We start from the raw sequence: 15,083 nt of genomic DNA on the forward strand, positions 1-15,083 counted from the left end.
TGCTGGCTCTTTCTCTCTCTTTCTCAAAAATAAATAAACATATTTTATTTTTTTTTTAATTTTTTTTTTTTTAATTTTTTTTTTTCAACGTTTTTTATTTTTGGGACAGAGAGAGACAGAGCATGAACGGGGGAGGAGCAGAGAGAGAGGGAGACACAGAATCGGAAACAGGCTCCAGGCTCCGAGCCATCAGCCCAGAGCCTGACGCGGGGCTCGAACTCACGGACCGCGAGATCGTGACCTGGCTGAAGTCGGACGCTTAACCGACTGCGCCACCCAGGCGCCCCAATAAACATATTTTAAAAAAGAATTGTTCTGCAAAATTTTTAAAAATATGCTAGAAAAATATCTACCTGCAAACTTTTAAAAATCAGTCCAAGACTTCTTCTCTTTCCTGTTAAAGTAACAACTAAAACAATGGCACAATATATGAAACAACTGCTTTCAAATGCTGAACAAAAGGCAGCACAGGACTATAATTTCTGAGAGAAGAGAAAGAAACAAGGTGAACAATATGAATGCCATGGATTTCTACTTATAGAGAATTTCTGAACCATGACACAGGGACAGGATTCCAAATAGAACTTAATGGTACCTATAATTGAGAAAACAGAAATACAAATATGGGGAGAACAGGGTGAGTAGAATTTGTAAGAACAAATTGCAGAAATGAGAAAGCAATGAAGAGAAAGAGTTTGATAAATCTTCACAAAAGTCTCCTAGATTCTTCAGCTTCGTGCCAATCTGTGGATGCATAAAATGAAATTTGATAGAGCCATACAAAGGACAAATGGCAAGCCATACAAAAAACAGAGTAAATTTCTGAATATTGTATGCTAAAGACTTGGCAGAGCTAATACAGAACGGAGAAACATGTGCATTTCCATCAGGGTGAGGAGATCTTATTTAATACATGGGGCATTCAAAAGAGAACATTAGAAGGGTCATTGTTTAGTAGTGGGGCTAATTTAGCCCTACACTAAAAACTACTATATACCTATATAAACCTTATAAAACTTCGAGATAAACTTCAAAGGTAACTAATTCACAAATAACTGCCAGAAAAAAAAATTTGAAATTCTAAAACAATGTAAAACCACAATGTCCAGCATCCAAACAAATATCAATAGATATGGAAGTCAATTTCCTTCTATGTATCAGCAATGAACAATTGAAATTTAAAATTGAAAAGTGTTTTGGGGCGCCTGGGTGGCTCAGTCGGTTGAGCGACCAACTTCAGCTCAGGTCATGATCTCATGGTTCATGGGTTCAAGCCCCACTTTGGGCTCTATGCTAACAGCTCAGAGCCTGGAGCTTGCTTCTGATTCTGTATCTCCCTCTCTCTCTGCCCCTCCTCCACTCATGCTCTGTCTCTCTCTGTCTCAGAAATAAATGAACATTAAAAAAATTTTTTTAATAAAAAAATAAAATAAAATGGAAAAGTTTTTAAATACACCCTTTAAAATAACACCCCTCCCAAAAACAATGTATAAATCTAACAAAACACGTACAGGATCTGTATGTGAACAACTACAAAACACTAATGAAAGAAATCAAAGAAGACCTAATTAAATGGAGACATATTCCAGGTTCATAGATTAAAAGACTCAGTACTGTTAAGATGTCAATTTTTTGTAAACTTGATATATAGTCAATGCAATCCCAACCAAATCACAGCAAGCTATTTTGTAATAACAACAAATTGATTCTAAAATGTAAGTGAAAAGGCAAAACATCAAAAAGACTCAACACAATACTGAAGAAAACAAAGATGGAGGGTCCATACTATTAATATTTCAAGATTAGCCTAAAACTACCGTAACCAACCCAGTGTGATGTGGGTGAAAGAATGGGCACATAGAGCAGTGCAAATACAGTCAACTGAGTTTTAAAAGGCACATCAAAAAAGGAAAGACAAAGTTTTCAACAAATAGGGCTGGAACAATTGGATGCCCACATGAAAACCAAAAAAGAACCTAGACACAGGCTTTGTATCATAAATAAAAATTAACACAAAATGGATTATACACCTACATGTAACATACCAAACTATAGAAAGCTTCTAGAAGATAACACTGAAGGAAATCTAGGTAACCTGGACTTAGAAATGAGTTTTTTATTCAAAACCAAAAGCACAATCCATAAAAGAAAAAAAAAAAAAGTTGGACTGCATTAAAGTTTAAAGGTTTACATTGTATATAATACTGTTAAGAAAATGAAAAGACAGGTGACAGGGAGGAAATATTTGCAAATCACCTATCACTTTAGAATTGTATCCAAATATTCAAAGAACTGTTAAAAGTCAGCAATAAGAAAACAAACAACCTACCTAAAAAGTGGAGAAGAGATCTGAGCAGACACCCAATTAAAGACATTACAGATGACAAATAAGCATATAAAAAGATGCTTCACATCATTTATTATTAGGGAATTGCTAATTTAAAAAATCAGAGGGGTGCCTGGGTGGCTCAATTGGTTAAGTGTCCGACTTCGGCTCAGGTCATGATCTCATGGTTCGTGAGTTTGAGCCCTGCATCGGACAGCACAGAGCCTGGAGCCTGCTTCAGATTCTATGTCTCCCTCTCTCTCTCTGCCCCTCCCCTGCTCATGCTCTGTCTCTCTCAAAAATAATAAATAAACATTTTTAAAAAATTTAAAAATCAGGGGAGCCTGGGTGGCTCAGTCGGTTAAGCCTCTGACTTCAGCTCAGGTCATATTCTTGCAATTTGTGAGTTCGAGCCCCGCATGGGGCTCTGTGCCGAAGGCTCAGAGCCTGGAGCCTGCTTCAGACTCTGTGTCTCCCTCTTTCTCTCTATGCCCCTCCCCCACTCACACTCTCTCCTTTTCAAAAATAAACATTAAAAATTTAAAACTCAGAGACTACTGCACACCTGTAAGAATAGTTAAAATCCAAAAAATTAACAAAATCAATTGCCGATGAAGATGTGTAGCAATAGGAAGTCTCATTTATTGCTGGTAGAAATGAAAAATGCTAGAATCACTCTGGAAGATGGTTTGGCAGTTTCTCCTGAAGCTCATTCTAGCTTTATATGATTGGCAAACCCATTCTTAAATATTTTTCAAAATCTTTATTATGTGTATATAAAAACTTGCACATCACTGTTTACGGCGGCTTTACTCACAATCACCAAGTGAAAAGAAGTGTGTGTTTTGGACAGGAGAGGACTGAGCTGAAGTTACAGCTTTCTAGATAAAAGGGATATCATGGCTGACACTTCCACTCTTCTCTCTCCTCCCATATTCCACTGGATGCAGAGGTGGTGATAAGAGCGGCAGCTGGTGTCCTGAGGAAAAGCCAAGGAAATATGATGACCCCTCTCCTGACATCCATGAGCTGTGGACCATCACCACCTCCATCTATCTATGTACTTTCTGTAGTGGAAAATTTAACTCTTATTTGTTTAAGCAACTGTTGTGTTTTCCTGATAACCTCCCGTTAACCACCGTATATTCTAAACTGTCCCTGAAACACTACACACTTTTGGGGGGACGTGTTCCTCCTCAACTCCAAGAAGGGTTTGCTGTTGACAGTGCTCATTGTACTCCCACCTCCTTGGCAAGAAGGATTGGTTCAAGAAAGGTGAATTCCGGTTTTCTCCCCCCACAGTTTTTTTTCTTTTTAACATTTATTCGTTTTTTGAGAGAGAGAGCTTGAGCCGGGAGGGGCAAAGAAAGAAGGAGACCCAGATTCCAAAGCAGCTTCAGGCTCTGAGCTGTCAGCACAGAGCCCGACACCAGGCTCAAACTCACCAACTGTGAGATCTTGACCTGAGCCGAAGTCCGACATTTAACCCACTGAGCCACCCGGGCGCCCCTCCCACACATTTTACTAACTAGAGCTGTCAGGGAAGAACATTTTTTTCTTCTCTGGCTTTGAGTATGTAAGCCTGGAGCTCCCTGTGGGGAAGTCTAGCTTGGTAGAGTTTGCTTGAGAGAATGAAGTCCAAACCGGAGTAAAGCAAACCCAAGGGGGAAGAGAGAGAGCTGGAGAGCAAGTGAGGAGACCTCTGTCTGGTTAAATTCCATGCTTCTTTTAGTTTGGTTATATGTGTTAATAATGATTTCTTTTTTTTTTTTTTTTTTTGGGCTCATTTACACTCAGTTTTCTATTACTTGCAATCAAAGAGTCTAGGCCAATATAACTAATGTGATTTTAAATTATAAGATGAAGTATGAGGAAAGGAAGAGGTACTATGAGAAAGATTAAGAGAGGAGTTAGGGAAGATTTCTAAAATAAAGCAACAGGTAAGAAGAGATCTAACAAATAAACAGATGCAAACCTGGAGAAGACTGGAAGGAAAGAAGGTTTCCCACATGGCTCCTCCCAGCCCACCCTATCAGCAACATGAATTCAGTATGCCCTAAACATAGAAAGGAGAGGTTTTTCTGGAAAGATCTTGAGACATCTATGGATCCACCCAGTAGAGGTAAAGGTAAAAACAAAACAAAAACAAAAAACAAAAACAAAAACAAAAAGCAATTCCATTTAGGAATAAATAAGCTAAAATATCTTTCCACATAGTAAAGTTTTGTTTGCTTGTTTGTCTGTTTTTACTCGCTAATTGTAAGGACCTGGAGCTGGCTGGCTCCCCAGCCTCACACCCTAAGGAAGGAAACCTCTCTGTGCAAAATCTGTCAAATTACACAGTATCTCATGCATGACCTCCCATGTAGAGGGGATCTGGGGTAAGCATAAGCAACTTCAAAACAAAACCAGCCCAACTACCTATACTAATCCACATAGCCTTTATTCATAAAAATGAATGGTCATCCAAGGATTACCAGATATTTGAGGAAAATCTGTAGTATAAAAAAACAATTGCCTATAGAGAAAAAGAAATAAATGCAAGACAGAAACAACTTTCAATCAATTCTATCTAATGTCATCATCGGAAAGATTCGGTTATTAATTGTATCCATATAGGAAGAAAAGCAGTTCCTAAAAAAGAAATCAGAGAATAACAGGAAAAATGTGGAAGATTAAAAATATGATTACCAAAAAAAAAAAAAAAATTCCAGTGTAAGGACTAAATCATGGAATGGCTACTATTAAAAACCAAACACTGAGGGGCACCTGGGAGGCTCAGTGGGTTAAGCGTCTGACTTCAGCTCAGGTCATGATCTTGCAGTTCTTGAGTTCAAACCCCACGTAGGGCTCTATGCTGACAGCTCAGACCCTGGAGCCTGTTTTGAATTCTGTGTCCCTCTCTCTGCCCCTCCCTCCCCTCTCAAAAATAAATAAACATTAAAAAAAAATTAAAAACCAGGGGCGCCTGGGTGGCTCAGTCAGTTAAGCGTCCGACTTCGGCTCAGGTCATGATCTCACGGTCCGTGAGTTCAAGCCCCACGTCGGGCTCTGTGCTGACTGCTCAGAGCCTGGAGCCTGTTTCAGATTCTGTGTCTCCCTCTCTCTCTGACCCTCCCCTGTTCATGCTCTGTCTCTCTCTGTCTCAAAAATAAATAAACGTTAAAAAAAATTTTTTTTTTAAATTAAAAACCAAACAGTGATCTGAGAAACACTGTCAGGAAAATCCATCCAAACACGAAACATAGAAAATACAAGACAAAATTTAAGAGATACTTACATATATGCAGAAGGTACAATATATGGGTAACAGATATTTCAGAGGGAAGAACAAAGAAAACAGGGGAGGAAATGAAAAAATAAAAAATTTCCCTGAGTTCAAAGAAAGAATTCCTGAAATTGAAACAGCCAACCAATTAACTGTCAAGGAATATAAACAAAAGAGACTCCGATAAATCCTGGTAAAATAACTTAAGGAAAGCTTGTAAAGCTTCAAAAGGGGAGGAAAAAAATAAACAGACTGCCTACAAAGGAATGGGCTTAGTCTAGCATCACAATTGTCAATTACAATGGGTGCTAGAAGGCGCTGAGGCAACGGCTTCTAAGGCAAAATTAATTTGAGACTAGAAAACTCTACCAAATGATCAAATGTGAAGGCAAAATAAAGATATCCTCAGGCATTTAAGTATTCAGGTATGTAACCTCTCAGATAGGTTATCTCTCATTTACTGTTTCTTCAAAATTATTTTAGGATACAATCCAACAAAATGAGTAAGATATTTAAGAAAGAGGAAGACACGGAATCCCAAACAATGTAACTAACACAGGGGTTCAATTAAGAAAAAAAAAGAAAAAAGTCCCAGACAGCTGTGCTCAGAAAGCTATGTATCAGTGAAAATTAGAATAACCCCAATTTTTCAAGGAAAAATATTTTCAAAGAGTGAGATATCTGTATCCATCAAATACTTAATCAAGCTGGGAAATTCTGATGATCAGTGTGGGTCTTCTGCTAAAAAAATTTAACTAGAAATTTTAAAACAAGTTGTAGAAGAACATTACCACCCAAATACAAAGTTTAAGTAAACTCTAATCGTAATTTATAGCAGAAGAGCAGAGAATTTTTCCTTCCGGTGGCACAGGTTCTGTGTCACAAAATTATATTTCCCTTTTAATGAGACTAATTGCACTACTTGGTTCTGCAGTATTTATTTCCCAATCATAACAGTAAAGGTAATAATCACTAACACTTACTTAACACTTAATGTAAGTCCTATTCTAATTCCTTTAGATTTTAGTCAGTTTGGTTCTTTCAACAACAGAACAGTAAGGTTTAGTAACTTGCCCAAGGTCACACACAGGTCAGTGAACCCAGGCATTCTGGCTCCAGAATCCTACAACACCTCTCACAATGCTGTTTGTTAATTTACCATTCTTAGAATCAAGTTACCAAATCTAAAACAAGAAGGAATAGTAACAATTATAAAACAAAATATAAATTATACAAAACTTACCAATGTAGAGAAAATAATTAACCAAAGTAAGGAGAGAGAGAAGCATGTGTAAGTCAGTTATTTTTCTTATCCTCTTACACAGGAGTAACTTTCCATATAATAGAATTCTAACACAGAAATTTCTATGTAATAGAAAGACAACAATGATATAAATATATAATTTTTATATCAAAGAATAATATAAAAATCAGCAAAGGTGAGAAAGATAATGAACTTAAATTCTTCATATTTCACAGTATGATGGCTAAATTTATGGGTATACAGTGGCTGTCGATTTCTAATTTTAAAATATTACATATGATTTACCTAGTAACTCAGAAACTCTAAGCTCGGAAAAGTTAAACTTAATACATTAAGAAATAGCAATAATAAGCAAATTATTTCGAACTCTGAAAGGAATATCAGAAAAGCTAAAAACAGAAAAGGAGAGGGACTAGGGAAGGGTAAGCCTTTAATTTTTAATAAAATGACCAGATATTTTACTGTGAAAAATTATTATATAATATCATTAATAAAAGTAGTATCCTACTAAAGTAGTATCCTACTGAAGTATCCTATAAAGAAGGGCATATAAACTGGTGAGGCTACCTTTCAATTCTGGCATGGTAATACAAAGTAACAATAAATACCACCGGGCCATAAAACCCAGTGGGACAAGGATAATATATAAACGTATTACAGAATACTCAAGCTCTTTACTGATTCTTTGTTTCCACACCATTATGACTAAATGGCCCATTTTTGTCATATAAACTTCTACAGAGACATTCATTTCATCATCGTTAGACAACTACTGAATCGCACATACTCCAATCCTGTACTTTGCACACCACACTTAAGAGAAATTGCCATCTGAATTCACACATCGCCGGCGGGAGTCTACATTGGTAGAACCTTTTCAGGGTATAATTTGGCAGTCCTTTTTGAAACGTAAAATATGGCCACACTTTGACCCAACAATTTCCCTTGGCAGAATCCACCCCACCGCAACACTCCCAAATACTCAAAGACAGCTGCACACATTAAGCTATTACTGTTTATAGCAAAGGAGAAAGAGACAACGTAAATGCACCCAAGTTAGATGCAGACTATCTTGTTGCCGTTTAAAAAACGAAATACATCTCTATGGAGTGACACTAAAAAGCATCCGCAACATATCGTTAGGCAAGAAAAGGCAAGGCGTAGAATCCTCTATTACACGATCTGCGCGTGAGATAGATACATGATAGGTTGACAGACACATATACTGGCAGTTGGCAGTGGGCTTAAGGTGTGCGGAGGAAACAGTAAGTTTTTACCTTGAAAGTTGGCTGTTTTTACAACTACGTATACTGTGTGTATAGCCTAAGAAACCAGAGTCTGGGCGAAAAGAGAAACACTCAACGTGTTTGCAACTCGCTCACTCTCTGATCCAAGAGGGAAAGGAGGCGCGAGGATGAGCGAGCAGGCCAGCTCCACCGGTTGGGTGATTTCTCGGCGAACGAGGCGGGAAGACACAGAAACCACTAAGGCGGAGCTGACGAGCGAACCCGGGAGCGGCCGGGGCGCGGGGGGCGCGGGGGGCGCGGGGGACACACACTGGGCACCGGGTGCTGGGTGTGCCGGGAAGAGGGCGGAGGGTCGGGGAGCAAAGGCGAAAGGGGCGCGCCGGGCCCCGCTCCGCCGGGCGGCCGCGAAGGGTCAGCCCGGGGCACCCGGGGAGTTCGGGGCGGCTTTCGAAGGCCGGGAGGGGGCGCGCAGCGGGCCCCGGCCGAACGCCCCAGGCCGAGGCGGAGCCCCGAGCCCCCGGTCCGCGCCCGGGGACGGCCGCCGGCTTCCAGTACCTTCCCAGGAGAGCTCTCCTCCCGGCTCCCGCTTCAGGAACTTGTACCAGAACGTGTCCACGCGGCCCGGCTCCGCCCCGTCCTGCACCGCCTCCTCGGGCGCCAGCTCCACCTCCCCGAGCCACAGGCCCGGCTCCTGCAGCGCCAGCGCCCCGGCGCCCGCAGCCGTGCCCGCCGGCCTCAGGCGCACGGCCCCGCGCGGCTCCCAGCCCCCCAGCTCGGGCCGCGAGCCCACGACCAGCAGCTCCGGCCCCCGCCCGGCCACCGCGGGCGGCACCACCACCCCGAACCGGAACCGCATGGCGGCGGGCGGCGCGGCTGCGGTCCCCGTGTCCCCGCGGCCGGCGGACGTGGCCCGAGCGCGAGGCGGCCGCGGCGATTGGGCGGCGGCGCGGGGGGCCTGGTCGCCAGGGGCCGGGGCGCCGGCGGGGACACGTGCGAGGATGCACCTTTTTTGGGCTGCATCACGCGGCCCAGGAGCCGGGGCCTGCTCCAGCCCGGCCTGTGGCGGCGGGAGAAGTGGGCTCCGCCGGGGAAGGACGCTTGCCCTGGCCGGCCGCCTGGTCCTGCAGCGCGGCTCCGCGGGGCGGCGGAGGGAAGGAAGGGGAGGCCAACCCGGGTTAGGAAACGTATCAGAAGCCCCGCGAGTTTCCAGTCGTCTTTCCCCAGGCCACAAAATTATCTTTGTGCGGGTCGTAAAGAACAAAGGAGTGGCCGGTAGTGAAGTTAGGGGAAGATCCCGGACCAGGTATCTGGAGAGCTCCGGCCCTTAAACTCGCCCTGCGCCTCTGGTTATTTGTAAATAGAAGGTATAAAATAACTGATGTTGAAAGACGCTGCTAGCTCTTGAAGGCTGATCTGATTGCTGGAAGAGGCGCCATTCGACCCATATAATACCCTCTAGTTCACTTTTTTACCAGCTTTTTATTTGAAAGCTTGTGAATGGGTTGGGGGGGGGGGGCAAAATTTCACGTGTTCATAATATCCTTAGTAAAAACAAAAAAATACAAAAATGTTAATCATACAAACTCGGTGTCTTAGTGGAACATCTAGTAAACGAATATGCTTTACTCTTCAATATTGATGTATTCCACTGAGTGGTTGGTTGGTTGCTAAGCTTAACGGTAAACACAAAGAAAAACGTGAAGACAGCCAGGCTGGCCAAACATGGCTGACTCGGTAGCAAAACAGACACTAAATCACAGTGGCATGTGAGTCAGTTTATTCAACTTGCTGTTACAAAATATTCTTACGCTCATTTTAGGAAATTGAGAGTCATTGGGCCATGCAAGGACCCTGGGAGCTGACAGTTGAGGACTTTCTTGTGTTCTCCTGGGCAGCTTGTGTTGTACACTGTCCAAATGGCATTATTCCTACCAGCTCTTCCAAAGTACTGCCCATTCCGGTATATAAAACAAGGAGAGGAAGAAAAGGAAGGGAGGAAAGAAGGAGAAAGAAAGGAACGAAGGAAGACGAAACAACATATTTAAGAAGCATTATTTCCTTTTCTCTTATGGTAAAGAAGTTGAATAATTTTAACAGTTGAAAGTACTCCTTTAATCCCCTGAACAAAATCTGTTCTAGCCTATTTTATGGCATGGATTGAAATACAATACAAATATTATGGCTACACTGTGCACTGAGTAAAATGCAATTGGAAATAACAAGATCAAAAGGACATACACCAAAGCCTCAGTCGTACTTTGTCAATCATTTGAATTTATTAACCATGAAAATTATAACGGCCATTGCACCATTATGATGAACCAGGCACGTGGTTTTCAAACTCTTATTATCTCATTTAATTCTCTCACCAATCCTATGAGGTAACTAACCTTGTTATCTCCATTTTTATATGTGAGTAAAAAGGCACAGAAAGTTTCAGTAAGCAGCCCACAGCAAGGAAGGGACAGAGACATTGCTAAAATTCATCCATTTACAGTTAAAGATGTATACACACACACACACACACACACACACATATATAATTTGATTTCTAGGAGAATCATTTACAGAATGCCTTCAAATCCCAGCGTATTTTTTTTTTCTTTTTCTTTTTCTTCTTTTTTTTTTAATTTTTTTTAATGTTTATTTACTTTGGAGAGATAGGGAAGAGCATGAGCAGGGGAGGGGCAGAGAGAGAGACACAGAATCCACAGCAGGCTCCAGGCTGTGAGCTGTCAGCACAGGGCCCGACGTGGGGCTCGACGTGGGGCTCGAACTCACCAACCGTGAGATCATGACCTGAGCCGAAGCCGGATGCTCAACGGACTGAGCCACCCAGGCGCCCCAAATCCCAGCGTATTTAAAGGAGTTATTCACCACTAGCTCTGAATGAAAAATGAACTTCCTATAATTATTTCCAATAACCAGTTTCATCCTTAGGAATGATGAAACAGATGAAGCTAAACTAATCAATGAGTCTATAAAGGCATAAATGTCTTGGTACTTAGAGTGGATTTGACCTCAGGCCCCAGAAAATGGTCACTGTTACGCCTTTATACACCTATCTTGTTGACACTGAAATACAAATTTAAAAAGTCAAGGTGAAGAATTTTACCAGGCATTAAGCTGTGTTATTCCCAGCCTTTTCTTCCTGGTTGAGTTCTCCATGTGAGATTTCTTTTTACATTTCAAAGAATCATGGTATTTATTGGAAGGGATTATTTATGGGATCCATTTGAGGTCAGATTCTTGAAGGTATTAAGACCAGCTGAATTTAGAGCAAGAATCAGCTCAGTAAAGAAACATAATTCTGATAATAATTTTTGAAAGACCTAACTAATTTGTTGTCATTGAATTTCATTTGTATAGTGCTATCTCATATATAACCGCAATATTTCTTGAAGAATGGGTGATAAATTCACATTTAGAGTTTCAGGATCCAATTCAAATGTAAATTCTTTGAAAGCTCCCTCAGGGAAAGCTATTATTTGGAACTATGGTAATTTATGTTTTCTGAAACAATCTTTCACTAGTCAGTGAGTTATCATAAATCTTCCCTCATAATATTGTATATGTACAGACACACTCGCTGCTGCAAATCATATTTCATTGAAATAGTTCAGGGACCGTTATGAGCATTAGTTTATTGCTTGTCAGAACACACTAAGAATTACACGTGCCACATATACTATGCCCAATTTTGTGGCTTCAAAAACAAAATAAAAACAAACCCTTCCAGAGAGAATTTGATGATCGCTTAGAAATTTTGCATATTGCAACTTACTTTTCTCTGGGTTGGAAAATTGTACGTTAAGCTACTTGAAATCCCTTGGAGGCTCTGGAACAACAGACTGATTTGATCCACAACAGAACTTTGTCCCAAAATTCCACATTTCTCAACTATTTTAAAAATGCATGTCCCTCTAGGATACATGTAAAAATCTCCTATCTGCAGAAGATTCCAGTAATTCCTCTTCCCACCCCATCCCACCGCAGACAAGTACTGCACTGGCAGTGCGTCACCAACAGTCAGTTTAGTCAAGCATTTTTTCCTGTAATTTATGCCATAGAAAGATTGATTTTTAAAAAAATTTTTTTAACATTTATTTATTTTTGAGACAGAGAGAGACAGAGCATGAGTGGGGGAGGGTCAGAGAGACAGGGAGACACAGAATCCCAAGCAGGCTCCAGGCTCTGAGCTGTCAGCACAGAGCCCGACCCACGGACCGCGAGATCACGACCTGAGCCGAAGTCGGCTGCTTAACCGACTGAGCCACCCAGGCGCCCCAAAAGATTGATTTTTTTAAATGGTCCGAGTATAATATTAAAAGGAAGCATACGCCTTTTCAAAAGAAATTGCCCTACCCCTTCCCTGACACAGCCCATTCCCACCTGCCGTCAGCATTACAAAACCCACACCCTCTTGGGGCGCCTGGGTGGCGCAGTCGGTTAAGCATCCGACTTCAGCCAGGTCACGATCTCGCGGTCCGCGAGTTCGAGCCCCGCGTCGGGCTCTGGGCTGATGGCCCAGAACCTGGAGCCTGCTTCCGATTCTGTGTCTCCCTCTCTCTCTGCCCCTCCCCCGTTCATGCTCTGTCTCTCTCTGTCCCAAAAATAAATAAAAAAAGGTTAAAAAAAAAAAAACAAAACAAAACCCACACCCTCTCTCCACACCTCTCAAAGGAGAGACTCTTCCTGACAGGTCAGCCAAGCCTGGGTTCTGTCAGGCAATGACCTCAGCTCACTTTTCCTAGGGACAGTAGAGAGCCAAACCGGGTGACTGGACCTTGAGGGTAGAGACACCAGCTCAGAGCTTCCTTCAGATGTAAGAAGATCCTCCTAGGTCTGGGGGAATTCGAATGGCAGGCCAGTTGACACCTTTCTCAAAAGGGGTAGAGGGCTTGGTAACTCAACCCCTAGGAATAAAACAGTGGTGGCTGGAAGGGATGATTTGAAACTCCCAAGGGAACTTGCAAAGCGTTTGAGAAAGGGGAAAGAGGTTAGCTGAAAGCCGAGCTGGTTCATTTAGACTTAAATGGGGAATGGAGACTGAGGTGGGGGAGAAGGGGGACAGTGGGGGTGGGACAGGGGGCTGGCAAACGTCACAAGTACTTTTTAAGAATTTGAACAATCTTGGGGTGCCTGGGTGGCTCAGTCAGTTAAGCATCTGACTTTGGCTCAGGTCATGATCTTACCAGTTCATGGGGTCGAACCCCGCGTTAGGCTCTGTGCTGACAGCTCAGAACCTGGATCCTTCTTGGGATTCTGTCTCCCTCTCTCTCTGCCCTTCCCCAGCTTGCTCGCTGTCTCTGTCTGTCTCTCTCTGTCTCTCTCCCTTAAAAATAAACATTAAATACTATGTGGCGATGAGAAAGAATGAAATATGGCCTTTTGTAGCAACGTGGATGGAACTGGAGAGTGTTCTGCCAAGTGAAATAAGTCATACACAGAAAGACAGATACCATATGTTTTCACTCTTATGTGGATCCTGAGAAACTTAACAGAAGACCATGAGGGAGGGGAAGGAAAAAAAAAAAAAAGGTTAGAGAGGGAGGGAGCCAAAACATAAGAGACTCTTAAAAACTGAGAACAAACTGAGGGATGATGGGCGGTAGGAGGGAGGAGAGGATGGGTGATGGGTATTGAGGAGGGCACCTGTTGGGATGGGCACTGGGTGTTGTATGGAAACCAATTTGACAATAAATTTCATATTAAAAAAATAATAAAATAAACATTAAAAAAAATTTTTTAGGGGCGCCTGGGTGGCTCAGTCGGTTAAGCATCCGACTTCGGCTCAGGTCATGATCTCACGGTCCGTGAGTTCAAGCCCCTCGTCGGGCTCTGTGCTGACAGCTCAGAGCCTGGAGCCCGTTTCAGATTCCGTGTCTCCCTCTCTCTCTGCCCCTCCCCTGTTCATGCTCTGTTTCTCTCTGTCTCAAAAATAAATAAACGTTAAAAAAAAAATTTTTTTTTAAATTTTTTTAAAGAATTTCAACAATCTGTAATTCACTCTTTGCTTATTTTTCCTAACCCTTGTATGTGTTTATATCAAGAATAAAGTATTTTAGGGGTGCCTGGGTGGCTCGGTGGATTGAGCATCCGACTCTTGGGATCAGCTCAGGTCATGGGGTTTGTGGGTATCAGCTCACAGTTTGTGGGATCAGGCCCGTGTGGGTCTCTGGGCTGACCCCATGGAACCTGCTTGGGATTCTCTCTCTCCCTCTCTTTCTCCCTCTCTGCCCCTCCTCTGCTCATGTGAGCTCTCCCTCTCCCTCTATCTCTCTCTTTCAAAATAAATAAACTTTTGGGGTGCCTTGGTGGCTCAGTTGGTTAAGTGGCTGACTTCAGCTCAGGTCATGATCTCACAGTTGGTGGGTTCAGGCCTCGCGTCAGGCTCTGTGCTGACGGCTCGGAGCCTGGAGCCTGCTTCGGATTCTGTGTCTCCCTCTCTCTCTGCCCCTCTCCCACTCAAGCTCTGTCTCTATCTCTCTCAAAAATAAATAAACATTTAAAAAAATTGTTTTAATTAGTGGAACTAGCCACTTATACAAAAATATATACTTGTCCAAGCATGCACTATGGACATTGTCAAAGTCTAATTCTCCAAAATGACTGTCGTATAAATTAACGAGGGAACCAGCAGGATGGTAAAGATGGTTCAAAAAGAACTCAAGATCTAATGTATGCAGACTCTGAAAGACTCCGAGAAGATCACTAGGTTAGATACAAAATGGATTCATTAAAAAAAAAAAAAAAAAAAAATTCATCTATTAAAAAATAAATAAATAAATAAATAAAAATAAAAATAAAAAAAATCTTAAACAGAATAAAAACAGGAAAATCTTCAAAAAAAACAAAAAACAAAAAAAAAATGGATTCATTTACTACTGGGCAACGAAAGACTTGGGTTTGTCTATCCTACCACACAGAAATCACTAAATGGATAAAATCTACAATATCGAATTTATAACTTTAGTA

The 15,083-nt window shown here is 41.9% G+C and overlaps 1 protein-coding gene across 2 annotated transcripts in view; it reads right to left on the reverse strand.

Annotated features, from left to right (window-relative positions):
- Nucleotides 1–9,025, reverse strand: part of EPM2A (EPM2A glucan phosphatase, laforin) — a 108,720-nt gene extending 99,695 nt beyond the window's left edge. For both annotated transcript variants that reach the window (XM_049654480.1, XM_049654482.1), the window contains exon 1: nucleotides 8,661–9,025. In XM_049654480.1, coding sequence (XP_049510437.1) covers nucleotides 8,661–8,961 — 301 coding nt within the window. In that variant the 5' untranslated portion in view covers nucleotides 8,962–9,025. The remainder of the gene's footprint in view (nucleotides 1–8,660) is intronic.
- Nucleotides 9,026–15,083: the final 6,058 nt, after the last annotated feature.

Source organism: Panthera uncia (genome assembly GCF_023721935.1).
Source record: "Panthera uncia isolate 11264 chromosome B2 unlocalized genomic scaffold, Puncia_PCG_1.0 HiC_scaffold_24, whole genome shotgun sequence".
NCBI lineage: Eukaryota > Metazoa > Chordata > Mammalia > Carnivora > Felidae > Panthera > Panthera uncia.